The sequence below is a fragment of the Xiphophorus hellerii genome, chromosome 15, assembly GCF_003331165.1.
Source record: "Xiphophorus hellerii strain 12219 chromosome 15, Xiphophorus_hellerii-4.1, whole genome shotgun sequence".
In the NCBI taxonomy this organism is placed as follows: domain Eukaryota; kingdom Metazoa; phylum Chordata; class Actinopteri; order Cyprinodontiformes; family Poeciliidae; genus Xiphophorus; species Xiphophorus hellerii.
In genome coordinates this window covers 6,528,503-6,555,381 of record NC_045686.1, presented here as the reverse complement: position 1 = coordinate 6,555,381, position 26,879 = coordinate 6,528,503, and the positions used below count along the sequence as shown (strand labels likewise).

At 40.5% G+C, this 26,879-nt stretch overlaps 1 protein-coding gene across 4 annotated transcripts; it reads left to right on the top strand.

Moving 5' to 3' along the window:
- Positions 1-520: 520 nt before the first annotated feature.
- On the top strand, positions 521-26,314 carry tulp4a (TUB like protein 4a). Of its 4 annotated transcripts, none has more exons than XM_032585870.1 (15): positions 566-635; positions 4,498-4,600; positions 5,142-6,119; positions 11,957-12,085; positions 12,471-12,632; positions 13,940-14,120; positions 15,230-15,337; positions 15,474-15,643; positions 17,399-17,623; positions 17,764-17,998; positions 18,405-18,549; positions 19,329-19,473; positions 19,581-19,674; positions 19,754-23,007; positions 23,686-26,314. In XM_032585870.1, the coding sequence occupies exons 3-15, from the start codon at positions 5,868-5,870 to the stop codon at positions 23,800-23,802; spliced, it is 5,217 nt and encodes a 1,738-aa protein (XP_032441761.1). In that variant the 5' UTR covers positions 566-635; positions 4,498-4,600; positions 5,142-5,867; the 3' UTR covers positions 23,803-26,314. The 4 variants fall into 4 exon arrangements, with proteins under 4 accessions (XP_032441758.1, XP_032441759.1, XP_032441761.1 ...); XM_032585869.1 differs by having other exon boundaries at positions 5,139-6,119; XM_032585867.1 differs by lacking the exon at positions 4,498-4,600 and having other exon boundaries at positions 521-635; positions 5,139-6,119.
- Positions 26,315-26,879: the final 565 nt, after the last annotated feature.

Here is a 26,879-nt window from a genome sequence, read left to right as displayed (position 1 = left end):
TAAAAAATAACAAATAGAAAATGATGATTAACTTCAAATACTGATTAACACGCTTTCTTGCTTGCTATTAGAAACGTCCACAATCACAGTTTATTTTGTTTACAGCTGTGGTTCAATTACATATGCAATTATTATTATTTTTTTCCCCCAAAATGTGTAAAATCTTTATTGAAGGAAGCTTCACGTGAGTTCGTTGAGCTGATTGTGTATCCAGCTGTTTGCATTTATGATAATTCGAATAATAGTTGTAACATGAGCTGGTAATAATAATTAATAAACAATGCAAATTATTTGTATCAGTTTTATTTAGTTTGACCCTCTTCTTCCAGTTCATTACCTGTTTTCCATATCAGTCAGGCAGGCTACGGACGCTGTTTCTGGAATAGTCAGCGAAGCAGCGACAACAAATGAAGCGTGTCTCCTCTGACAATAAAGAGCTTGTATTTTTATCCACACGTGGAGAAAGATCAAAGTTAAACCGCTACAGTTGTTGGTATAAATAATTCAGTCGGCTTGGGTCACGTGTCCGTCACGTGTCTCAGCTGTCGGGGCCCTGCCAGTGTACAGTAGCTCTGAGGCTGCAGGCGGAGGAAGCGGCAGCAGCAGCAGCAGTAACAGCAACACACCGAGCCAAGGTAAGCTCCCCTCTGCCCACTGGTGCTTCTGTGGCTTTGTTCACAGCGGGGCTGGGTTTATTCGCACTCTTTGTTCACTACACCAATTAGCTGTCGTTGTATTCCGAAGCTGTCTTTAAATATTGAATAAACACTAGAGTAAACGGTTCTGTTAGCCGTAGCCGTGTTAGCGACAGTGCCAACGGCGGATGGACGGTTAAAGTCTCCGCTGAAGATGGGGCTTCGGGTTCGGGTTCGGCTAGCTGTTCGGCTAGCCAACCCAGCGTTCACTGGTTTGTTTTCTTTTGTTACCCTCCGACACTCCTTACTTTGGTAGCTGTATTCTAGTTAATCTGCTGAGATGTTTTGGTTTTTGGAGCCAGCAGCTCCACTGGCTCGACCCCAACATCCAACTGTTGGCTAGCTGCTGTTAGCAGGCAGATAACGGCTATTTTTGAATCATCTAATAAACAAAAAAAAAAAAGTTAGTTTAATTAAATGTGTTATTGCGTGTCATTGTGTCTTTTTCTATTGTGCAAGAAACAGTTTGACCAGCATCTATTAATACTATTACACTGTAATTTGTTAATGTAAACTGTTGTGATAACTGGACTCTCATGTATTGAATTGATTTTACATATATTTCGATTTCAATCAACTAGGAGGGTGTCGTTTTATTGTCAGTGAGCGAAAAAAAGTCTTTAAATGTTAAGACCCAGTTTTTGTCCCGGTATTTTTCACCCAGACTGCTTTTATGCAAGTTTAAACCTCAGTCAATCAAGCCTTATTTGTGTTGAATCCTTTTTGCAACTTCATGCAAGTCGAGCTGCTTTAGAAGAATGAAAACAACGCTCCCCTTCTTTAGCTACACTAATCAGTAGAGAAGAAATCAAGACTGTTTTTCCTTTGATCAGTAGTCAAAATAGTGAAAAATCTAATGAAGATTGAAAGTAAAAATTGTGAAATAAAATTAAACAAAATAAGACAATTATGAAACAGATCAATACAATAAAATTAACAATTATCAGAGGTACACCCGTTTTCAATTGATTGGCTCCTTATTTGTGATCAGCATGTCAAAGGCATGCTTTCCAATTCATCAAGCTGACGACTCCTCCCGTATAAAGCATCAGCAAAAAGAGTTTGATGCACAAATTTTTAAAGCTATTTTTTGTGGTGTAGGCTTCAGAAGAAAAGAAAACCCAGCAATTGCGACATCAATTGCTGGATTTATTTCATAGATAAATTGGTATCAGCCAGAAAAAGAACTCGATCATTGCTTTTCCACTCCTGATTCTTCTCAGAACCAACCAAAGAGAAGACACCGTTAAATTATGTGGCAAAAGAAGTTAAAATGACTGTTCAACACACTTTCTAGTCATGAAAAAAAGCAACAATCTTCCATTGATTTTGACTGATTTAATGTTTTTCTTTTCTCTCAAGTATTCACAACACAAAAGAGAGCATAGTCACTACTTTTTATTTTTACTTTTGATGTGGCGATCTCGTCTGATCGAGGTAATATCAGCCGAGTCAGATCTTTGGCCTATCAATTTGTGCATCTCTTTAGGATATATTGCACATATTTGTAAATTTAATATAAGAAACAGTGTAAAAACAAATGAAAAAGGATACATTTCTTAAATACAACAAATAGAAAAAGATCGTGTCAAGAAAACCCAATATCATACCACTTCCCCATATTGGAGATTTTAGTTTAACAGTAACAATAAATAAAGTTACCTTTAAAATTAATCACGCAAGTGACATCTAGACCCAACAGTAGACTTAAACTTCAATAAAATCAATCTGGTTGTGTGTGTGTTGTTTTTGTCTCCTGCAAACTTTGCTTTAATTCTATTTCTTTTTTCTATCTAATCATAAGAAATCATAGTCAGACAAAGAAAGTCATGAAACAGGAGGAGCAAGTTTCCTCGGGGAAAAAAAGGAAGTAGGTTTCCAGCCTGCAGATTAACAGGAGAGCAGAGATGACCAATGCCTTGCTTGGAAACAGATTGTTGAACAACTTAAGCTTTTCAAAGAAAAATGCCTTGCTTGGAAACAGATTGTTGAACAACGTAAACTTTTCAAAGAAAAGGTTGTGCAGGCAATGGACATAGGAGGACCGTTGAGCAACCCTGAGACATTAGAACAGGCATCAGGATATAATGTCTCTAAGACGGTGGATCAAATGTCCAAGCAGTCAGCCAATGAAACAGGCACAGCACCAGTGCTAGCCAATGCAAATGCACCAAAAGGGTGGATAAACCCTATAAAAGGTGGGTGCAAAAGAGGAACCTTTGGTTGGATCCTCCAGGCAGCTTCGAGCCAAGATTGAGATGGACAAAGAGCTCTGCAGCTGAAGAAGAGCTGGGGCCACAGACCCGAAGACTGTCCTGCGCCTGAGGGAAAAATCCTTCAGCCCCGCAACATGTGGCTTCAAATTGCACTTTTCTCATCAGCTGGGTTCAGACCCCAAAGAACAAAGGCAAAGAAGAAGAACTGGTGCCTTCCTTCCATGAGGTCAGCTCGTCTACATCTCAACGGACCAGAAAGATCATGAGACAAGATGGAAGGGAGCTTCAGAGCCGCAAGACAAGAAGCTGAGGAACGCTACACACATGAGGAAGTCACCCTAAGATCCGAGACCTGCTGCTCTAAATCAGTACTCTTCCTGCCAGCACCCAAGTCCTGTGTGACCTCACCATCCACGCAGAGACGAAAGCTCATCAGACCTACATAGATCCCTGCCGTCGTCGATCAACCTCCTCCTCCCGCTGCAACACCTTCTTCATCATCAGGCCAGTTCTGGGGTTCAAAACGCCATACTCCGTCCGTCTCTCTCAATGGTTCCCTTTTTAGTTCTCAGTGTCAGCATTAGGGAAAGATAGGATAGATTGATTTTACTTATTTGATTATTTCTGCTACCGAATTAAGGTGTACTGACCCTTGCAAAATTCCCTTTCTAATAAAAAATTTAGCATAAAGAAAATCTAAAAGATGTTGACATTCAATTAATGAGTCGCCTCAAAGTTCTTTGATGGTTGTAAAATAGCTATGATGTTTGATTCTGGAGAGGAAAAGTTGGAAAATGTTTTATAGGTTGCTTTTAGCCCAAAACTATATGTAAAACACATCCTTGGGCCTCGCTCGAGTCACTAAAACCAGCCTGGTTCAGTAACAAGTTCAAGTTGTAATAAAGAGAGCGACCATTAACAGGTGTGCTCTGTGAAACAAGTTGGCTGCAGGCTGCTCAGTCTGGCTAATTCAAAGGGGGAAGAATGGTGGGGCATCTGAATGGAGATCGTCAGAAACCAGGCAAGTCTTTCTCGACACCAGCTTTACAGTTTACTTCAGTTCTGGACAGGGTAAATCCCAGCAGATTTAGGAAACTCAATTTACCTGTTAGATGGAGAGCTGGTAGCACAACTCCCCTCTCAGAAGAGGAAGTAGAGAGAGAATGGGGGGGGAGGTTGTGCAACAACAATCTAAATGATGGTTTTTATGTCTGGCAACCTGTCCAGGGTGGGCCCCTCGTTTCGACCAATGGCTGCTGGAAAAAATGCACAATTCCTACCACAATCCTGCAGGATTAGTATAGACAACAAATGGATGGATTAAATTAAACCTAAATATCAAATAAAAGAAAATATAAAAGTCAAATAAAAAGATGTTGTGTTATTTAAATCTAAAAGATTTTTTTTCAGTTAACCTCTAAACATGGTATTTAGAGGTTTTCAGTATGGTTGCACGTTATAATGGCATCAATGTCAGTATCAACCAATGTTAGTCATTTTTTTTAACGTATTGGTTCAATAAGTAAAACCAGGTTGATATGAACAACCTACGTTTATTTTCTATCTTGTTTTCATTTGTGTTTCAGGAGGACACGGAGGGTTGGCCATGTTATATTTGTTTGGTCATGTGAAAGTGAAAGTGATGCACCACAGGATTGTGGGAGTGTTAAACTGAAGCAGAGAAGCAATGTAGGTGGTGGCATGTAGGAAAATATACAAAATTTTGGTTATTTGCTATAACAGCAGGAATTGGATAGCAATACTACTTTAGCCCAAATGTTCACAGTAGTGCATAGTTTTTAGGGTTGACAAGAATAGAATGAGACCTTTCTGTATGTTTTAGTTCTGGCTTCTTTTTTTTTTTTTAACCTGCTACCACAAGACTTGAGGATGCTGGAGGATTCCTACAATAAAATGGCCGTTAAATAAAATGGTCTACTTCTATTAGGAGTCTTCCTGCAAGAGGAAACCTTATTATAAGATTATATTGAAATAAAACAGAAGCTTAAATGATGAATTGTTTTTCTAAAATAGATAAGTCTCTAATTAAACATGCTTCCGCTGAGCAGCAGAGTCCTTGAACTATTTTCGGTGGGCACATTAATATTTCAGTCAGTGGCTATGGGTGGCAGGTGAGGGATTTTACCGCCTTTTTCATGGGTTGGTTTTGTTTTTGTTTCATCTGATCATTTCTGCGTGATAACATTTGTTGCTCTGTGTCACCCAGCAGCCCTCTCCAGAGTCCCCGAGGCAGCTTGAAGAAGCAGACAGGCTGACGTGATGAGGTTCCCGGGAGAAGCTGCTCCCCTGTGGGCTGACAGCTGATAGAGAGGAGTCCCTTCTCCTCCTCTCACACGCGCAGTCAGGAACAAACGAGGAGGACCATGAACGTCAAAACCAGACCTATTTGAAGAAAACCGTCACTCAGACCAACTGGAAGCACTGCCTGGTTGAACATGCTTGTTTTTGGGTGTGGAAGATGCAGCTTGTTTTTGATGTCTCTTTTTGCTCTGCTGCTGATATGAGCGGTGTGGCTTTTGCTACATTAGATGTCTGAGTATTTCTTTTTTGACATCGCTGGCTTTTGTTGCCTTGTCCTTGAAACTGCATCAGCCAGGCTGTTCAAAAACATCACAATGACTTGAGTGCCTTTTGACTTTTTTTTTTTTTTCAACCCCGTTGGCTAAATGACACAATTAATTCAGCAATGCTAACGTCCACAGTTTTCTGATCCTGTTTCGGGGAAGTTTTGATTGATCACCTTTACTCACTGTCACAGATAGCCAAAGGAAAGCATAAGTACTATGCACCGTTGTTGCTCACACAGATCCTATATAAAACCATTAACCTCACAGGAAGAGAGGCAGTCGTAACAGCACCCAAACCAGGACGAAGAACCTCTCCCATCTCTCTGTGTAGTTGTTTTTTTATTGAGGGGGTTCTGAGAGCTGCAGGGATGTTTGCTTCCGTGGAGCATGGCCCGGTGCTCTGTAGCGACTCCAACATCCTGTGTCTGTCCTGGAAGGGCCGAGTGCCCAAGAGTGAGAAGGAGAAGCCGGTGTGCAGGAAGCGCTACTACGAGGAGGGCTGGCTCGCTACCGGGAACAGCCGGGGGGTCGTCGGGGTCACATTCACGTCCAGCCACTGCAGACGGGACCGGGCCACGCCGCAGAGAGTGAACTTCAACCTCAGAGGACACAACAGTGAGGTAATTGAGGAGGACTGATTTTTGTTTTTTTAATTATAAACTGCTTATTTAATATCTATCTAATTTATCTATGTTAAAATCACAGTCCAGCTGAGCAATTTTGGTTATAATATCTTACTTAGTAGTATGAGTTACAATCAATCTGGAAATGCAGCTATTGAAGTTTTCAAAAATATATATATTTTTTGCCTATGTAGGATGGAGATTTTCTCCTCTGCCTGTAAACATTTCCTAATCCAACATGTTTCATGACAGATGGAGGTTTAAAGCACAAAAGAATAAAATAGGAACATTTCTTTTTTGTAAGCTGTTCAGACTTCTTGATGTCTGCCAAGGTCTCTGGTTTTCAAAGTTAGATGGACTTACTGTGTTGCATTGAGTTTTCTCTGAAGTCGGAGTGAGAATTCAACGCTAAATCACCAAATGTACACTTCTTCCATTTCCAAATGGAAGAGCATAAAGAATATATTTGGAGCTTTTATTTATACTTTTATAGATCTTTAAAAACAAAAAATGAAGTGTCCTGATAATTTCTTTCCTTCTAAGGTGGATGATGTCATTCTGTTTTCCAACACAGAAGTATCTACCTTTGTTTAGTTTAATTGGAACTCTAGATTTTATAAAGGCACAACCAGTGGGAGTCTGTGGGGGTGGAATCATTTAATAGATTTTTTTTTGGGTTGTGGTTAGAGGCAAGACTTCTCCCTGACTCACTCTTTGACAGTCTTACATCAGATCTCCCTGCTGCTCCCAGTCACAACATTGCAGCGCTCCAGTCTCTGTTGTTGCTCTCGAGTCTCAGTGTGGTTAAGCTCTCGAAAAGCTTTCCACTACCAGCGCAATGAGGCCACAGCTCTCCATCAGAAACATGAAATGACTAAATCCTGAGGCAAATAGCTGCTGTGTGTGGGGGAACTGATTGTTGCCGTCAGCATACAACGGAGCTGGCACCGATGAGACCGCACACAGGTTGCAGCTTTGCGTTCTGTGGGTGGAGCTGCTGGTCAGATGGAGTATGGTGCTGTGTCAGCATTCCGTAAGGCAGCTGAGGGGAGAGTGGATGGATCCCAACACGGAGGGACTGAGCCAGAGCGAAAATGTCATTTAACTCTGCCCACTTGGACTCGGTCCAAACACTTATTCAGTTCGGCTGAAATGTCCCTTCTGCTGTTTTTCTGTAATTAGTGTGTAGGAGAGCAAATTTAAGTGATTTTTTTTTTTTTTTTATGCTAAATTTGACCAATATGTACACAATAGTGCATAAAACAATCATGGTATTTATCAGAAGAGGCGTTTAATTGCAACCGACTTTTAATTGTTTGTCTGCATTTTACTTCATATACCTGACAATAAACTCCACTGAGATAAATATGTTAGAATTTAAATTGACACAGAGAAAATGCCTGTTGTTCATCTTTTCTCGTCCCAGAAACATTAAGACAAAAGCCATAAATATCCTACCTTGTATAAAGCTATAAATGCTTTTAGAAACGTAAAATCCTGTCAAACAGCCTAATGAAATCTGTCACATATTTGACAGTTATTTTTGCTCAGCAGTGTGATTTTTCATTTCTGTTTTTATTTAAAGTGAAATAAATGAAGCAAATACAGCAAAACAAAGGAATTTTACTCTAAGGGTCCTGGTATAAAAAAAATTCCCAATATTGTGTCAGAATGCGTTTTAATACTGAACTTCTTTGCAGTTTTTAAAAAGAGCTTCACCAAGAAATTTGTTTATCCTCTTTCTCTGAGTGTCAAAGTGTCCCAGTTGATGTTTAACCTGCAGTTTTTTAAGAAAAAGTTTGCTTCTAACATGATGTGACATGAAAGAAAGTCAAAGGTTCAAGCTCTCAAATAAGTTTTCATTATTTTTAGAAAATGGATTAAATATCTCAACAGTGCAGGATCCATGTTGAGGCTGTCACAGAGCCGAGTTAAAGAGTGAGTGTGATGTGTGGATGGTGCTTCTAGAAGACGTGTTTTGTTCTATGATCATTCATGTAGAACGTCGTCAAAATGAATCGGCTCATAATGTGACCTTTAGCTCTGATTTGAAGCCAGTAGATGAGGGGGGGAAAACTAGCTTTTTCTCATGGGTGGAAGTTTCACACTTAGGCTTTTTTCAGTCAGACAGCTGCATTTGTTCTGGTGAAAGACTATCATTCTTCCAGAGATTTAGAAAGGTATTTATGCTGGTTTTTCTTGCATTTTGATAAAAATCAGTGATCTCTTCATTGTCTGCTTGGTAAAAAATGTTGGACGAAGTATAATCAGGCAGCTTCTTTTCCAGAAGCTGATTGATGTGGTAAAGGATTGATTTTCAAGATTTTATTTCTGTTTTCAGGAGTCTGAATTCTCTACCCCCTCTCTGTATAACGGGTGCCTTATCGATTATTTAACTCCAGTTAGAATGCAGAGAATAGTAAACTAGAATCTCTCAGATGTTCTAAGATTAAGAATCCATTTTGAAACCATTCACAAGAGACTTCTTGGTGGCTTCTTACCCAGAGGCAGGAGTCCCTGAAGGTCCAATCCAGAGTTTTCTCTCTGACAAAGAGAGATAAGTATCTTAGGTCCCTAAGATAATCCAACAGAGACATGTGACCTCAGGGCATAAAATAATGTTTACCACTGAATTGTTTTTGATTTGTCTCGCTGTGCAGCTTTGCCTCGGGTGGCCTAGATATTAATCCACGTTGTGACTTTTGTTTGATCGCATATGTAACTGTTTGGGTACAGATTTCTTTTCATTCTTCTCCGAATGCTGAAGTTTTAATTGCAGTCATAAATGTTTGTTGTTTTCTTTCACAAAGCAACCCAATGTGGATTAAAATACTTGTTTCTAATAATTTCTTAAGAATGAATCAATACATTTTGCAGGGTTGATTACACAATGTACAGTTCTTGTAAATTGACAGGAAAGAGGGATTAAACATTTGTTATACACCACTAGGACTGTCATAATAACACATTTTTACTGGATTACAAATTGTTCCAGGATTTATTGCGATTAATAGCAGTGTTGTTTTGTGACCAATGTTAAGTAATATATCGATAATAGCATAATAGTGCAAGTTCGCCCTCTCAAAGACAAACGTACATTTTGTAAAGAACACTTAACACTGGAACTGAAATATCCTCTGCATATATAGGTATATATTTTAAATTTTTATGACTGCAGCCAACATGTTGTTTCTCCTATTACTTTGCAAATTTTCTAATTCTTCTCCAACTCATGTCATTTCACACACACTACCCTCCATTTCCTCATGTTCCTACGAGTATTGTCTCTGACCTCTCAGACCACTTGACTCTAGACATCCTGTTCAGACTTGAATCCTACTTGACCCCTTAACTGCATTAAAATGGTCTCACCAAATGTGCTTAGTTCAGATGGCTGTGCTGTGGTAATCCATCCTGGGAGAGAACATGTTGCATAACTCCTAGGGCTCAGCTGCAACCCCAGGTTCTCTGCTCTTCCTCCAGAGTTGCCAACAGAGATGGCGTGGCCTCCACACTGCTAATATATACTCACAGAAACAGCTATACAACTCGCTATTAAATCGGGTTTTATTACATACAAGGCAGACTCATAAACATCTCAGGTTGTACCTCCTCTCCCTGAAAGTCCTGTCCTGTTACCGTTCTTTGGCATTGCAAATCATTCCACGCAATTTTGCTCATTCAGACTTCCTTGCCTTTGAATCAGCACAGTACATTTCTTTAATTGAGTTTTGTGTCTGACTTAATATCTTGTCAAAGCAGGGTCGGAAGGGCAGGAGGCTGTGGAGGGGAAACGGACATTCACATTTAGCTGTGACTTTTAAAAGTGAAATATCAGCAATATCTGCAATATTTGTATTTACTTCTTAGAATTGTATTTGTTTTTATTGGGAATGTTATTTGATAAAACTGAATTTTGAAGTCATAGAATAAAAAGAAACTGTGTTGAACTCATCTTTTTATTTTTGTAGCTTAAACAGTAGGATCACAGTGAAAATGATCTCAGGAGATGTTAGCAACTGTTTAAGAATGCCAATCGTTTTTAGTTTCTTGGTTTCTTAATGGTTGAAGGGCTGGTGCTCACTTTGCTGCATGTTGTGTTACATCGCCTGTTGAAAACAATTCCTCTGTTCTACCATAAAACATACAATCCTGCTTAGTAACAAGTCTTCGTCATGTATCTTTAGGAAGTTTGTGTTTGCACGTGACTGTATTCTTTCCGTCTCTTTGGTGTCGAGTGCTTTCTCATGCCTGCCTCCATGTGACGTCTGATCTCCCTGATTGTTGCATCACAGCGAGGTGCTCAGGTGGGATCCCCTCACCATCTTACACTAATCTCCACTCCGAGCTAAATTTACATCAATTCACAGTTTATTGTCGCCTCTGTGGAAGTGCAAGTACACGTGATGTACGAAATGGGCATGTGTGAAAATTGGGTTTATTTATTTATTTCTCTCTTTTAATACTCATGAATGAGAAAGATGGTAGAACATACAGACTTTGATACATGTGTAATATGAAGGTTCAATCTGAATTTGTACATTGCCAACTAAAATGTGTACTTCCTTGGTAATTCTATGACTTGATTGATTAGTATTAATGTAAAAACGTAATTGATCCAGAATCTGCACTATAGCTTCCCAGTACCATCATGTCCATCGTACCCAATAATAAAAAATAGCACTTGATTGTTTTTTGTTTTTTTTACTATTATTTGTTTTTACTAGAGAAATTCACAAAACTCAGTATTTCATTATTGCCTAAATGTGTTTAATTATAACCTTTAAATCACAATAGAAATTATTTTGATAAACCACTCTTGGTATTCAGAAATGTAACTCTTTGCTTTTTTTATCATCATTTGTTTAAAATAAAAAGCAAATTTTCACGAGCATTTTCCTTATTACTCTCATTAGATGATTATCACAGGAAATAATAAAATTGTCAGAAATTGATATTATGAGATATTCTTTGGGTTCCCAAAGGGGTATTCTTGGGTACATTCTTAGTTACTCTTTTTGGCATGTTGATTCCCAGTTTAAGGATAGACTCTGTATTGATTTTTTTTTTTTTATTTTCATTGACTGATCTGTCGGAGTCACACTTATCTGAGTGCCTAAGCCGAACTAAAACCTTGGCCTGTGTTGTGTATTTGAGCGTGTAAAGCCCACGTGCTCTGGTCGGTGAAAGCAGAGCTGCTCTTTTCTTAGGATTACTCCCTTGGGAATCGGCTGAGTCACGGTGCACAAGACCAGAGAGAGACTGGGAGAGCATAGAGCAATGTAGTCGGAACGATGACAATGTCAGAGAAGCTGGTCATTAACGGTTTGATCTGTGCTGCGTTTAATGCCTTCCTCCTCTGCTTCTCACATCCAAGGGCTATGACAACACACGTGTAATCACTCAAGAGGGAAAACACAAACCCCTTCATGTTTGAGTTGCTGATGCCGGGCTTTATATGTTACAGCATTTCTTTGTTTCTAACCAGAATGTGGTCTGAAATGTATGAAGTCATATTTTCTGTAATATGTAGGATATTAGCAGCTCCTTAGTGACTTCCTCCAAATGAGGTTAACCTACTTTTCCTATTTCCATCTAACATGAAGCTAAATTTAGATCATTAAATAGTGTGAAAATCAATATGACTTTTTTAGCTTTTTTTAGGCTTCAACTGATTCTTATTTGGAGCAAATTTATCATCTGTCAGTGTTTTGATCATAGCAGCTTTGTTGTTTATTTATCTACACAAAGCTCAGCCACAACGAAAAATCATTTCCATATCAAAATAACTTTGTCGTCTGTTTTAACTTGAGCTGTTTTTCTTTATTTTATAGGTGGTATTGGTGCGGTGGAATGAGCCTTTCCAGAAACTGGCCACATGTGACACAGACGGAGGGATTTTTGTATGGATTCAGTACGAGGGCCGGTGGTCTGTGGAGCTCGTCAACGACCGTGGAGCTCAGGTTAGAATCGTGACCAATGTGTAGAGAAACAGATAAATTAACAGAAGATGAGAAGGTTTCTGAAGTTCCCCCTGCATGTGTCAGTATAACGATGTGTAAAAAAGCTAAAAATAAATCGCAGTTGCTAAAATTGCAAAACAACCTTTGAGATTAACTTGGATTGAGCACTCAAAGTAGGTCCTGATAGTAGATCAAAAAAAATATCAAAAGATGACTATTTGGATAGCATATTAAACACAGAAACTGGCATTGCTTTCTAACAAAACAGCTGTAACAGAGAAAGTCTCTACAAACTCAGAGTATATTGTTCATATTTTTGCTTTTTCTTCAATAGAACTCCTAGCAACATTTTACAATTTATATTATTACGTAATGATCCCTGTAGGTGAGTGACTTCACCTGGTCGCATGATGGAACGCAGGCTCTCATCTCATACCGTGACGGCTTTGTCCTGGTGGGCTCTGTCAGCGGACAGAGACACTGGTCTTCTGAGATAAACTTGGAAAGTCAGATTACCTGTGGAATCTGGACTCCTGATGACCAGCAGGTAATTCATACACCTAACAGACAAATTAACAAAATTTCCTGTCTAGATCTGTTCAAGCTGAATTTTTTTTATCTGATCCTTCGTATTCCTTTTAACCTTTTGAGACTTCTTTATCTTTTAATTGCCCTTTTGAAATTCCATTGATCACCTTTTTTCTAATGCCTTTGATATTGAATTTTAGAAATGATGAAAAATCTGTTTTTCACACTCGAAAGGGACTTTGCTTCCATACAGATTGAATAAGTTTTAACATCATTGTGAAGGGATTTTGGTCCACTTTTCTTAAAGATTTTTTTTTTAATTAAGCCACATATGAGGTTTATAATTATAAATGGTCTGTTTAACGTTATGCAACTGCCTCTCAATCAAATTTGTAGTCTTTGACTAGGCCATTCCAAATGTTTCATTGGTTATTCAGAGATGATATTTAGGCCATCATCCAGTTACTTGAACTTTAGGGCACAAACTGATGGCCAGGTATTTCCATCAGCTTTTTTTTTGTTTGCAAGAAATGAGAATTCATAGTTTTATTAAATATAGCAAGTGGTACAGGAGCAAAGTAGCCCCCCAGAACATCACACTATTACCATCGTATTTGATTGTTATTGTTATTTTTTCCCACCAGATGTAACTGGGTAGAAACCACTTCCACTTGTTCCACTTGTGTCTTGTCGGTCAACAGAATATTTTATCCAAAGTCCTGTAAGTCATCAAGATGATCATAAATGGTTGAAATTGAGGTTTCCTTTTATAAAGACACAGTAAATGTGTCCAGCAGATTTAGACATTCTCAGCCAGGGTCACTGTGGTCTGTTTAGTGAGCTGCAGGGAGAACTTGGAGCACTCTGGCAGCTATGGATGTGAATAAAAGAGGAAATCCTGTTGCTTCTTGATTGTGTGCAATCTAAATATAGCTTAAAGTAAAGGGGGTTACTTTAAGAAAATAAGATTGAAACTTACAGGATTTAATATTTCAACTCTGCACTATGCCATCCTAGTGGATAGATGTTGAAATTTTGACTTTTATTTGTCAGACTGTGTTTTTGCTTTTGGTATCCAGACAGATGAGAAATTATTTTTAAATTGCAGCAAATTTGGTTCTTTTCAAACATGTTTGTGTTGGCTGACTTAAACCAACTTTGTGTTTGTACTATAACTTTGTTTCTGTGCAGTATATCAAAGTTATCTTTTACTTGGTTTCTTTCAGATTTCATTTATCTCTGTGAGTCTATCCCCTCTCTCTCCTCTACTCCTTCCTTTTTTTTCTTTAATTTTCTTAAAAGTAGTTGTGGTTGTTCTCCCTCCAGGTGTTGTTCGGCACAGCAGATGGACAGGTCATAGTCATGGACTGCCACGGGCGTATGTTGGCCCATATTCTGCTCCATGAGTCCGATGGCATTGTTGGCATGTCATGGAACTACCCCAGCTTCCTGGTAGAGGACAGTAGTGAGAGTGACACAGACTCCGATGATTACACTCCACCCAAAGGTATTCTTCTCAAACTTTTACCTGGACAGGGAACTGAACCATGACTGTACTGAAGCTGCTCATCTTCAACCCCAACTTGTTTAAGGGAGAGAAACAGGATGCACCCCTGGAATTATTTTACTGTTACAGACAAAGAAAAACCCAGGAAAGCATAATTTTACATGCAATTTTTGACTTCGGAAACAACAGTTAATTTCTTTGAACAAATGAAAAAGATGAAAAATGCAGAATTAACAAAGACATGAAAAATTATACCATAATGATTTTGAAAATATTCTGTTAAGGTGCATTAAAAATATTGGGAAAAATCTGTGCTTGATTGTGGGATAACTAAGGACACTCATACGATTAAATATTTTATTTGACGGCCATATTTAATGCATAATTCTAAAGTCACCTCCTAAAAACAGGACACCAAAATTCCCTACGTCTCATTGTTTTAACTTTGGGTTAAAACCGGCAGTCAGACTTTAGCATTTTCTTTTTAGCTTATGGTGTTTACTGAAGTCAGAGAAATAAGACAAATGTTCACTTACAGACAAAAATAGGAAAACAACACTTTTCATAAGCTTTCATGAAGTATTACTGCAAGAAATAATAAGTTTATTTTAATTGGTGCCCGTTTTGTTGTTTGTCTCCTTTTATCTTCACCCTAATTACTCCCAGTTGCCAATGTTGTTTTGTTCATGGCCTGTCTTCCTCCCACTTTGCTATTTGTTCTTCTCCTCCCTTCACCACAGGCCAAGTGGTTAAGCTGAAAAGTGCTTACCTCATCAGAAAGGCTGGCTGTGCTCTAACTCACTAATTAAATCGTTCAGTAGAAATTGATTGGCTCACATAGAAATTATCTCTCAAGTTGACAACTGGACCGAGACACCATTCCTCATCAATCTTTTCTTTGCAAATGTCTTTGTCATACAGTATTTCAATAAGCCATTAATACTAAGCTAAACTTAATTTAAAGGTGCATTTTCTGTCTAGTTGAGTGATTTTTATCTTTTTTTCCTCCATAACATCAGCAGTTCTTACAGTATTAAGCACATAAGCATGCTTTAGAAATGCCTCACCTCTTGCCTAACAGACCATTGTTGTCCTTTATGTTCTCTCAGTGCACAGCCAGAAACCACTGCTGACAGTCAGCTTCACCTCTGGAGACATCAGCCTGATGAATAGTTATGATGACCTCTCACCCACACTGATCCGAACCGGTTTGAAAGGTGTGTGGGTCTCCCAGGAGTTAGATTACTGCTTCCCTATCTTACCATCTCTTGTTGTCACCACACTTCAATGTCTAAATGATTTAAGTTCATGTTAAAAGAATGAATGCTTATTTTTGTTTCCCCTGTGCTACAGATGTTGTAGTCCAGTGGTGCTCTCAGGGTGACCTTTTGGCAGTGGCAGGGATGGAGAGGACAGTCCTCCTCTCCCCCGACGCTCCATGTTCTCCACCCACCAAGAATGCCGTTGTCAAGTTCTACAATGTTAGAGGGGATCACATCTACACACTAGACACACCAGCACAGGTGAGGACTTGGAGCTGAGACATGGAAGCTGAGTTGAGATGTCTTCAATCTTATTTTCTTTCATTTTTCTGGTCAGAAGCAGTTTTTAACTTGGTGGTCTTTTGCCATGTTTCCACTGAGCGCTACAGCATTAGTCTGTTTCGATTGTAAAAGCGGTCCATACAACTGATCCATACCAAGACCATAAAATAGCGTACCAACCCCCTCAGTGGACACAAGGCATTTCTTTCTGTTAAATGAATGTCAGCTAAGGTGTCCCTCAGAGCTGCGTATTAGGCTCAAAGCTTCCTTCTAGATCAGGGGTGTCAAACTCCAGTCCTCAAGGGCCACTGTCCTGCAGTTTTTAGATGTGGCACAGGTACAAAGCACTGGAATGAAATGGCTTAATTACCTCCTCCTTGTGTAGATCAGTTCTCCAGAGCCTTGCTAATGACCTAATTATTCTATTCAGGTGTGGTGCAGCAGAGGCACATCTAAAAGTTGCATGGCAGTGGCCCTCAAGGACTGGAGCTTGACACCTGCGCTCTAGATTGATTACGTTAATAACATAGGCCAGATTGCTCCAGAAACATCTCTTTGGTTCTTTAGTGTCATAAATACACAATTGCCCTGGGGCTTTCAGGTTGACATAATGCAGCCAACTGTGACTAAACACTGGAAAGACACACAAAAAGAATACCTCCATAGTATTTACATTATAGAATTTGTATATTTTCATATAAATGTATATATTTATATTGTATTTAAAATACTATTTTATAGTATTTTATTTGATGAAAACCTTTACTATATTGAACATCTGAAGTGCAGCAGATAAATAAGCACCCTTTTTCACTTGACATGAAAAACTACTTGGTGCAGCTACCTTCTTACCTCACATGTCATTATAGTGACAGTATTTGTATAAATATTCCTATTGGCTGGTGTTTGTCTAGGAATACAGAGATTTATAACAGGATGTAAACCTCTGACCCCACCTCTGACCCTGACTTCACTTTATAGTTTTTGGCACCTATGTTTACACACAGACTTGCACTACTATGCAAGTCTGTAGTGCAAGTCTACATTTTAATTTACAAATCAATAACTGGCTTACCACTATCCCTGTTTCTAGCTTCCTATATGAAACAGAGAGAGACTACATCATCCTGTGGAATTCAGTGTAATTTTTGCCTATATAGAGGTAAAGCTGAGTTATTTGGTAGCGAAGTTAAATTCTAAGAAAATCTTTCTGTAATATTACTAATTCTAACTTATTCTAACATAAACACAATTTTGGCTGCCAGCAAAGCTCAGAATAATTACGAAATTATTCTGAGACTCAATATTGTGAAATTTTCCAAAAGTCAAACCCAGATATTAAAATACTATGATACTGAATTTAGTTTAGACCTTGCCATGAACGTCTAATAACAAGTACCTAAAAAAGTACTGCCTTGATACTTGTGGAAAGCAGCCGAACTTTCATTTTCACTTTGTTGTATTTCTGCTTTTTTTGTTAAGAAGAAAATCTCTTTGCTTTCTCTACATGTTTGCAACAAGAATACAGTGCAAGTTTAATGTTTTTATTGCTGGAAACCATCAGTCTGAAACTGCTGACTCAGCTCTTTGTCCCAAACCATTATCGATTTGAAATGGGTAAAATTAATAATTGCCATGTTTCGTTCAAATGTGTCTGAACTACACCTAGACCAGTAAACGAAGTTAGCTGGAAGGAGGATGAACTTTGTCCCCTTCTTCTCCTTCACACTGCAGCGCCCCATCACTACACTTTGTTGGGGTCACAGAGACTCGCGTCTGTTCTTGGCGTCAGGCCCGGCGCTTTATGCAGTTCGAGTGGATCACCGGGTTGCGGCGCTACAGCTTCTCTGCCAGCAGGTCATCGCCACAGCCGTAAAGGAGGAGAAAGATGTCGCCAAGCTCACCATGCCTTCCCGGCTCTGTACCTACGTCACTGCTGCTTTCGCCCCCACCATCAAGGTAACGCAGGGCAGAGGATCCAATTAGCTCAGTGGAAGAATATTAAAAGGCTGCAACCAAATGTAACTGATAGTCTAATATAGATTAGCTAAACAAAACCAAGTGTTGTAACAATTATTGCACAAACTTCGTGTTTCCAGCCACCCATCCCAGATCCCAACAACATGCGGGATTTTGTGAGCTACCCGACATCCGGGAATGAGCGACTGCACTGTACCATGAAGCGCACAGAGGATAACCCGGAGGTGGGCGGGCCGTGCTACACTCTGTACCTGGAATATTTGGGTGGTCTGGTGCCCATCCTGAAGGGTCGACGGATTAGTAAGCTGCGCCCTGAGTTTGTCATTATGGACCCCAAAACGGATGGTAAAACAGGTGGGCCTGCATTTCTTCTTGGGCAGTAACTTTAAAAAACTCGTAGGAAATACTTAAAGAACAGAAAGATTTTCAACATCCTCCAGAAGTTTTATAAATTTACAAAGTGATTTAATGAGACTGGACTCACATTCATAAAAACATTTTTTTAAAATGGAGAAACATTGACAAAAATAATAAGAATAAAATTAGTAAACGTTTTCTTCTTTACATTTTAAAGATTTCTGTGGCTTTTTATGGTTGGGGAAAAAAAGAACTCTCCATGACTTTTTAACCAGCAGCAATTTTATGTTTGTCTCTTTACTGCCAGAAGCAGCACCAACAGACTCATTGATTGAATTTTGTATTTGTGTTGTGAGAGATGCACATTTAGTGAACTGTGACTTCTGATGTTTTGTTTCATCAGATGAGATATACAGCAACAGTCTGATATCAGCCATGATAGACAGCTGTAACTGCTCAGACTCCAGTGATATTGAGCTCAATGACGACTGGGTTGGCAAGAAATCTCCAAAGATATCTAGAGGAAGCAAATCTCCTAAACTTCCCAGGTAACTCAATAAAAGACTTCACGTGAATGATTTTGCAAAAATAATATTCATCAAATCAAAACCTCTTAAGAGGTAGTTGGATTCTTTTTCTCACATTTTGTCAGAGTTGTCTTTTACAGCCTCAAAAAGTTGGAGAGTAGAATTTTTTATTTAGTATTTAGTAAATGTTAAGTAGGGAAAAACAAACACAAAACAAAACATAGAATGTCCTAACTTTTTTTTTTTTGCCCCGCAAGGGGTCTTTTTGTGGGCTCTAGTGTCCCTTTTTTTCAAAGTAGGCTGACAGGAAAGGGGGAAGGAGAGGGGGGAAGACATGCAGTAAACGTCGTCGGGTCCGGGAGTCGAACCCGCGACAGCCGCGTCGAGGCTATGTTTTGCCTGAATGTGGGTCGCGCTAACCCCTCTGCCACCACGGCACGCCCCAGAATGTCCTAACTTTATTTCAAATTCTATTTTCTGAAAGATTATTTGAATTTCTGGAAAATGAGAGCTGTGCACACATTTTTTTAGTCAAATGTTTTTAGTTTTCCACTACACAACTTGAGTTTTTGTCCAACTCATTGATCATTTTGGTTTTTGAAGCTGGGCTAAGGTTTTAAAATACATTAAAGTTTATGGCTATAATGTAATAAATGTGTAAACGCTCAAGTGATATTATTAATTACGTGATGAAAACGTTTAGTGGAATGTCTCTGTTTTTTGTTTTTCTTGCATGCCTAAACCTTCTTTTTTATTTGCTACCTTCTCTGTAGAGACTTAGTTTGTCCCTTTACCAACAGGATAAATATTGACCCCAGAAAATCACCCAAGCTGTCCCGAACTACACAAGAAATCTCTAGGTCACCACGGTTACCCTTAAGAAAACCCTCGATTGGTTCACCGAGTCTCTCACGGAGAGAATTCCCTCTGGATGACATCAATCAGGTAACTAGAAGATGATCTAAATGTTGCAGGGCTCACTAAGGGAGCTTGTTTTGGTTTATGTCACCATATTTGGTTTCTTTTCATAATTTTTTTTTAATGTTTTGCAGCAAAATTACCTCGCTCAGGTCACATCCAATATTTGGGGAACAAAGTTTAAGATAGTGGGACTGGCTGCATTTTTACCTACCAATCTCGGTGCAGGTAAGTCATCCACAGGCTCTCAATGAACTGATATTATTGGCGTTCTTTCTTTTCTCATTTCACTCTTCTTTTTTCTTAGTCATCTATAAGACCAGCCTCCTCCATCTGCAGCCCAGACAAATGACCATCTACCTGCCTGAGGTGCGCAAAATCTCCATGGAATACATCAACCTGCCTGTTTTCAGCCCCAATGTCTTCAGTGAGGACGAGGACGACCTTCCTGTCTCGGGCCCTGCTGGAAGCACTGACGACAACCCCCCATGTACTGTAAACATCCCTATTGCCCCCATCCACAGCCCTGCCCAGGCCATGTCCCCTGCCCAAAGCATCGGCCTGGTCCAGTCTCTGCTAGCCAATCAGAACGTTCAGCTTGATGTCCTCAGTAATACGACAGCAGCTCCTTCTGGATCATCGGCCAGCGGTTCGGACCAAACCCAGGATGCCATCTTGACGACCCAGTACACCGTGCCCACCAGGTATTCTAGTCCGGGTCAGGTCATTTTTGGGGGGCTGGACGTAGGTCGGCTAATGGTTGGACCACCGCCGACCCATCATCCATCGCAACAACAACAACAGAGTCAGCAGCAGCTTCTACAACATCAACAAATTCAGCACCATCAACAGCAGCAGCAGCAAATACTCCAGCAGCATCACCTACAGCAGCAGCAGCAGCACATTCAACAGCAGCTGCAGCAGCAGCTTCAGCAACACATACAGATGCAACAGCATCAACAAATGCAGTTGCAGCAACAGCAGCAAATGCATCACCAGCTACAGTCTCAACAGCACCATCTTCAGCAGCAGCTTCAGATCCAGATCCCTGCTCCGTCCCTGTCACCGGGGCAACCTTCAGGAACGGCCCTACACCAGCTGCAGCCGGGGGTCCTGCAGATACAAATCCCCCACCAGCCAGCCGATTTAGTTGTTGACAGAACAGCGGGCGGGGAGCACGAACACCTGCTGAAGATCAAAACCACTCGATCAACGCCACAGTTAGCTGACGCTGATACAGTTGTGTTCAGCGCTCCTTTGGAGCTCAGCAAAATGAATCCGCCGCCTCCTTACCCCGGGACTGTGGCCGCAGCGGTTGCCGCTGCTGCAGCTGCAGCTTCACCATCAGCTTCCAACGCAGCTTCCAGCTCCTCGTCTGGAACAGAAGGGGGCGCTAGTGGAACTCCTCCCCCTAGCGAGCTCTGCGTGAAGAAGGGTGACTTCAAACTTTATCCTCCAGGTCAGCAGCAACTACAGTACCCCACCCCTCTGGGCTACGAGAGGATAACGACGTTTGACAGCAGCGGGAACGTGGAAGAGGTGTGTCGCCCTCGAACACGCCTCGTCTGCAACCAGAATGTCTACACGCTCCAGGGACCTGGCAACTCTGCCACTCTCAGGGTCACTTCCTCTTCATCCTCGTCTGCAGCTGACAAGAAAATCCAGCTGCCCTACACCTCTGCTACGCTTAACAGACTCACCGCACCCCGCTACTCCATACCAAGCGGAGACCCACCCCCATACCCTGATTCGGCCAATCAGAGCGGAGCTGCTGGGAGGAATCCGAACCAGCGACTCGACAGCAGCTTGATCCATGCCACCCTCAGGAGGAACAGCCGAGAGGCCGCGCTTAAAGTCTCCCAGATGCTGGAACCGCCAAGGCCACTTCCTCCGAAAGCTAAAAACAGTCCACTAGCAACCTCCTTCCAGCAGAGGGTGCCAACAGCCTTATACACGTGCAGCCAATGCAGCAGTGGATCAAGTGTTGGCGGTAGTGCTCCAGGGAGCGCTAATGGGATAGCAGGGGGAACGATTATCAGGCAAGATTTCCCTCCAGGGAACGGCGCTCCACACAGCACAGTGATAGTTCACTCCAGCAGCGCCGCCGCTCTGGCCTCCCAGTCCTCATACAGCCTGATGAGCTCACTGGAGGGGTCTGGGAGTGCAGCGGGAGCAGGAGGGAACAGAGACCGGGCTGAGTATGTTAACTCAGCGTTTACTGAGGATGAAACACTCAACCAGTCGCTGAGGCATTTGGTAATTGGAGGAAATGATGCATCGGGGCTTGTCGTCAAACGCCCACCTCCCTACCAGTGGGACCCGACTGGCACAGAGGAGGTGTGGATACCTCAAGAGAGGACAGCAAATGTTCCCCCTGGAGCGCACAAGCCTCCACCCCTCATTCTCAGCCCGACTCAGCACTTGGATGTTACCAGACTGCCTTTTGTTCTTTCTCCAAAGTCTCCCACCAGCCCCAGCGCTGCATCATTCCAGGCTGCAGCAGCAGCTACAGCCACAGGCTACCAAATCTCTCTGCAGTACCCCCCAGCAGCAGCCTATGCCGGAGCTCAGCTCCAACCCATCCCAGGGTCGCCGCGCCCCTGCGCCTCCCCTAAGGAAGTTGTGGCGCCCGTGGCCCTCTCACAGCAGGATGCGACCCTCGTCTTGTCGCCGGGTTACTCTCCAAACATAGCGAACCTCGCCTGCTGTCCCCTTCCTCCCTTGTATCCCGGAGGAAGTTCCTGTGCTGGAATCCCCATCCCTCCCATTGCCCTTCACACACCGTGGGGAACGTACAACCCTTGTCCGCCTATGCCCAGTCCTGCAGTGCCACTTCCACCCAAAGCCTCCCACGTGTCGGTAGACAAAAATGTTCTCTCACCTCCACCTCCTCCACAGCCTCCACCACCACCAGCAGACCCACAGAGCCACGGGGTGTTACAGGAGACAATGGCAGAGCCAGGGGACGCTTACCAGGAGGTGTTGTCTTTGACTGAGAGCCCCGTACCACAGCGGTCCGAGAAGTTCAGCAAGAAGAACCGCAAGCGGATGGACGGCCGGGCCGAAGAGGCTAACGTGTCTCAGTTAGCCGAAGGCAGCAAGTCGAAGAAAGAGGGCAGGGCTCTGGGGGATTTCAACTCGTTGATCTCCAGCCCCCGACTGGGAGGAAGAGACAAGAAGAAACTGAAGGGGCAGAAGGAGCAGCAAATGAAAGCGAAGAAGCTGAATAAGGCCACGGCCAACAGTGAGTTCCAGGACAGTTCAGAAAGCGAGCCGGAGCTTTTCATCAGCGGCGATGAGCTCCTTAATCAGTGCCAGAGCGGGAAAAAGGGATGGAAAAGTAAAAGGAACCTGAGGGCAGCTAGCGAACTTGATGAAATAAAGTGCCGGAAAGCCAATGAGAAGGAAGACAGAGGATTGGGCAGCCAAGGGTTTGTGTATGTGATGGCCAACAAGCAGCCTCTGTGGAATGAAGCCACACAGGTCTACCAGCTGGACTTTGGAGGCCGAGTCACGCAAGAGTCGGCCAAGAACTTTCAAATCGAACTGGAGGGCCGGCAGGTGAGTTGGGTAAAAATTTTATTTCAGAACCTCAGACTATATTCTCTCGGTGCAGATCTTTGTTTTGTTTTTTCGAATAGCAACATTTACATTTTTTATGGTAAATTAAATAAATGCAGAGTTGTAAATATGGCTTATGTAGGAAAGAAAGCAGATATAGATTCCACAGCCAATCTCTTTTTTTTGTTTGTAAATGCCATAAATTATCTTTTTTGTCATAAATGAAGCACACCAGAAACCCATAAATCAATATTACAATACATTGAGTCAATTATTATTGGTATTAAATTACAAACTAGAATGAAGTGGCATCCTTTCTATATGTTTTATTGTTATTAATTTTTCACAAGCATTCTAAATTATTTCCAGCAAATTTTTCCCATTTGGAAAATAGGTCTATCTTTAAATTGACTGTGACGGTCATGTCTTCCATTTTGTAAATATCTACTACTATCTGAGCCCATTCTTGGGCAGTTGGTTCTTTTTGTACCATCCATTTTTTTGTAGGTACGTTTTTTCTTAACTCATCCTAGAAACATAGTCTTGAAATTTGGTGGAATTTAGATGCGCAACATATGGTTAACTCCATTGTTTATGTTAATCCAATATTTTTGGAGAATATTGCATTCCTATTTCCTTGTGTCTGTGCAAATCTTAATGTGTGTTTTAACGTTCTAGGTGATGCAGTTTGGTAGGATTGATGGTAATGCCTACATCCTGGACTTCCAGTACCCCTTCTCTGCGGTTCAGGCTTTCGCAGTGGCTTTGGCCAACGTCACCCAACGCCTCAAATGAGACGTCCCCTCCCAACACACCCCGAGTCATCCCATGATTTTAAATGCAGCCTGCTGAAGGAGCACAGTTGTTTGCTTTGGAGATTCATAGACTCTAATAAACTCAGTGGATTTTGGAGAAAAAGACTGAAATCAACTGTGGTCAATAGATGGAAATGCAATCACACTGCACTACGCAATGCTGCCACTAGACATGGTGCAATAAGCATTGACTGCGTTTTTTTTTTAAACGCCATTAGATCTGCTCCGTTCTGAATTCTGTGGCTCCCTCCAAGCACGTAGGGCCAAAGAGCTGAGCTTGGGTTATCATCATGCAAATAAATGCTGCTTTGGGTAGAAGAGGCTTTCTTAGAGAGACAGATTGTCAAGGTGCAGTTTAAAAAATAAAAGCAGCAGTAATACTTGAAAACCACACTCTGGAGGTTAAATTACATTTTCCAGAGCGCACAGGTACTACTGGGCACTGAAATCCATTGCTGTACAAAACTTTAGTGAAACAGTTACTACTTTATTAAACTGCTTTTGCTTATAGTTTATTAAATGAGGTTACTTAGTGGAGGTTTTTGTTCTATACCATTCCTGTTGTTTCTATCTCAGTCAGTTTCGGCTGGATTTAAGGCTGATATATGCATCATTTAGGAGCACTACTAAAAGTTACGACTTTTCACTGTTTCTGGAAGGAAATATCGGTCTTTATCAAATCTGCGTTTGAAGGATGAAAACTGTCACCCTGCTACACTTAATAATTTATATGTACATGTTGTTTATCTTTCCAGACACGGATTTTTTAAGAAAATATTGTTATTGTTGAAGATGTACAACCCTCATACTTTTTCATCCCAGTTTTTCTTACCGACTTTATTTGGGGAGGCTGAATTTAAATATTGCTGTACACTTGGAGTATTCAGGTGGGAGCGGTTTACAGAATAGCCTTGGCTGACATATCCTGTAATTGGATATCTACATATGGTGACAGTGGCGCCAAAGACGTCGCCAAGGCCTCAATTGAACAACTTAACCTCTGGCATGAAGTGATAATGTCACCTGTTGTCACTTCTGTGAAGTGAGTACGTATTTGGGGGCAGTCCTTGCTCTTTAGGACCACACTAAAACATGTAAGCATGGTACAGGAAATATTTTTGTATATTTCACCTATGCCATTTCATATTCTTCTCAGAAGGCATGTAAATAAATTGGAGGTGTAAATGTGATAAAGAGACTTCGGCGACTCTGACAAGTTTACACCTCGGCTTCACTGTGTTTAATTTCAGGTGTGGAGGGAAGCTGTAACACCGTAAAATTACTGTTAAACTAAATCATCGTCGTCACTCAGTTTAATAAGACTACATTGAAGAATGAAGCTCCACTTCATAAGCTGACTGTGCAAACTGAGAGACGGGTAAAGCTGTTTAAGTGTTAGCAAGAATCATTTACGGAGATAAAGTCCAAAGGACATATATGCATTAATTTCTGTTTAAGTACAATATCAGCTAAAGTCACCAGAAGCGTTTAGGTCTAATAAAACAGTGAAGGTGCTGTCGGGCTAAACTCTTAATTTGTGCCAAAATATCTACTCTCAATTTTACAACAGATGCAGTCCAAAGGGGAAGAACCAATTCTATTTTGACCATTGAATTGATGATTTTATTGCTTTTAATAAGTGTGATCTTTCCTGATCTCAAAGATGCATGTTGGCCATCGGTTGTAGAAAAATGGACCGAATGAAGATATTTTAAACCCTATTACAAAAAAAAACAACAAAAAAAAAAACAAGCATGTTATGACAAAACCCTTTTTGTGTTAGCTGTGCAATATTTTGTAGGAGAAAATTGTGTTTCTGTTGCTTTCAACCATGTTTTGATACCGTTCTTTTAGTTCATTATCTGAGATTGCTGGTTTGTGCATTTTTTTATTTATGAGATTATTTCCTGAAAGGAGGAAAATATCTATACATACCGTATATTGTGGAGTTTTCCCCAAACTTTTTTGTGTTAAGTCTGTAATGAGTGTAGCCCAGGTTGTGGGGTTGGTGATGAGAACAGGCATCCTAATTTGAAGGTTGCTTTGGATGAAAAAATAAAGATGTGAATGAGTAAGTGCCCAGTTTAATGTAGTTGGTAGACTAGTGTAAGTGTTAAGTCGAGGTGTGTTTGTGTTCAGCTGTGCAGTCTACCAATCCCATCAGTGTTAAATCTATTATATTTAAATGTGTTCATGGCTTCTACACATTCAAACACATTCTTCACTGAGTTGATGTTCAGCATTACTTATGGACTCGGTTAGGGATTCACTTTAAACCGATGATGAGCTGTTGTAGATATTGTAGGATTTGACTTTTCTTTAGAAAAGATCTGTGCTTTGTATTTGCAGGTGTAGACTTAACTGACAAAAACACTTGAGTATGGTGACTGAACGTTCATAGTGGATGGATAGTAAGGCATGCCATGTAAATTATTTTAAAACTGTATATGTCACTCATCTTTTTAATAAAACTGTCATTGTTTGAGAAAATACCAAGTTGTGTTTCTTAAAATAACAATTTGATTCATTTCAGTATGATGTCATTCAGACAGACTGAGGTACTTTGTATGAAAAACATTAAAAGCAGTTGCTTTTTTTTTTAAATATAATTTTTTTAAACTATTGTTCTAGTATATTCTAGTAGTCCAGTGTCACAATGTTTTTTTGTTAAATTACACAGAAAAGGTTTGCTATTTTTTTTGTTACTGAAGCATGTTAAATAGTTTATCTAAACTGATAAATTAGTTATGAAACATCCATCTCTTGTGGCATTTACCATTTTTGCATTTACTGTATACAATGAAGCACAGTGAATGATATATATAGATGGATAGTTAAATATTCTACACCAGTAATATAATGGAGGGTAACTGCAAAGTTAAATGATGTGTAATAATTACTTTATAGGTTTTACAAATGGAAAAATTAATTCTTATGGATTCTTATGTGAAAAAAAATCTTTAAAATAGAAACGATTTTTTATTTATTTTTATCTAGCACAGAAATATATAGAAAACTGGGTATGTTTATATGAAATGGATAGATTTTAATTATATA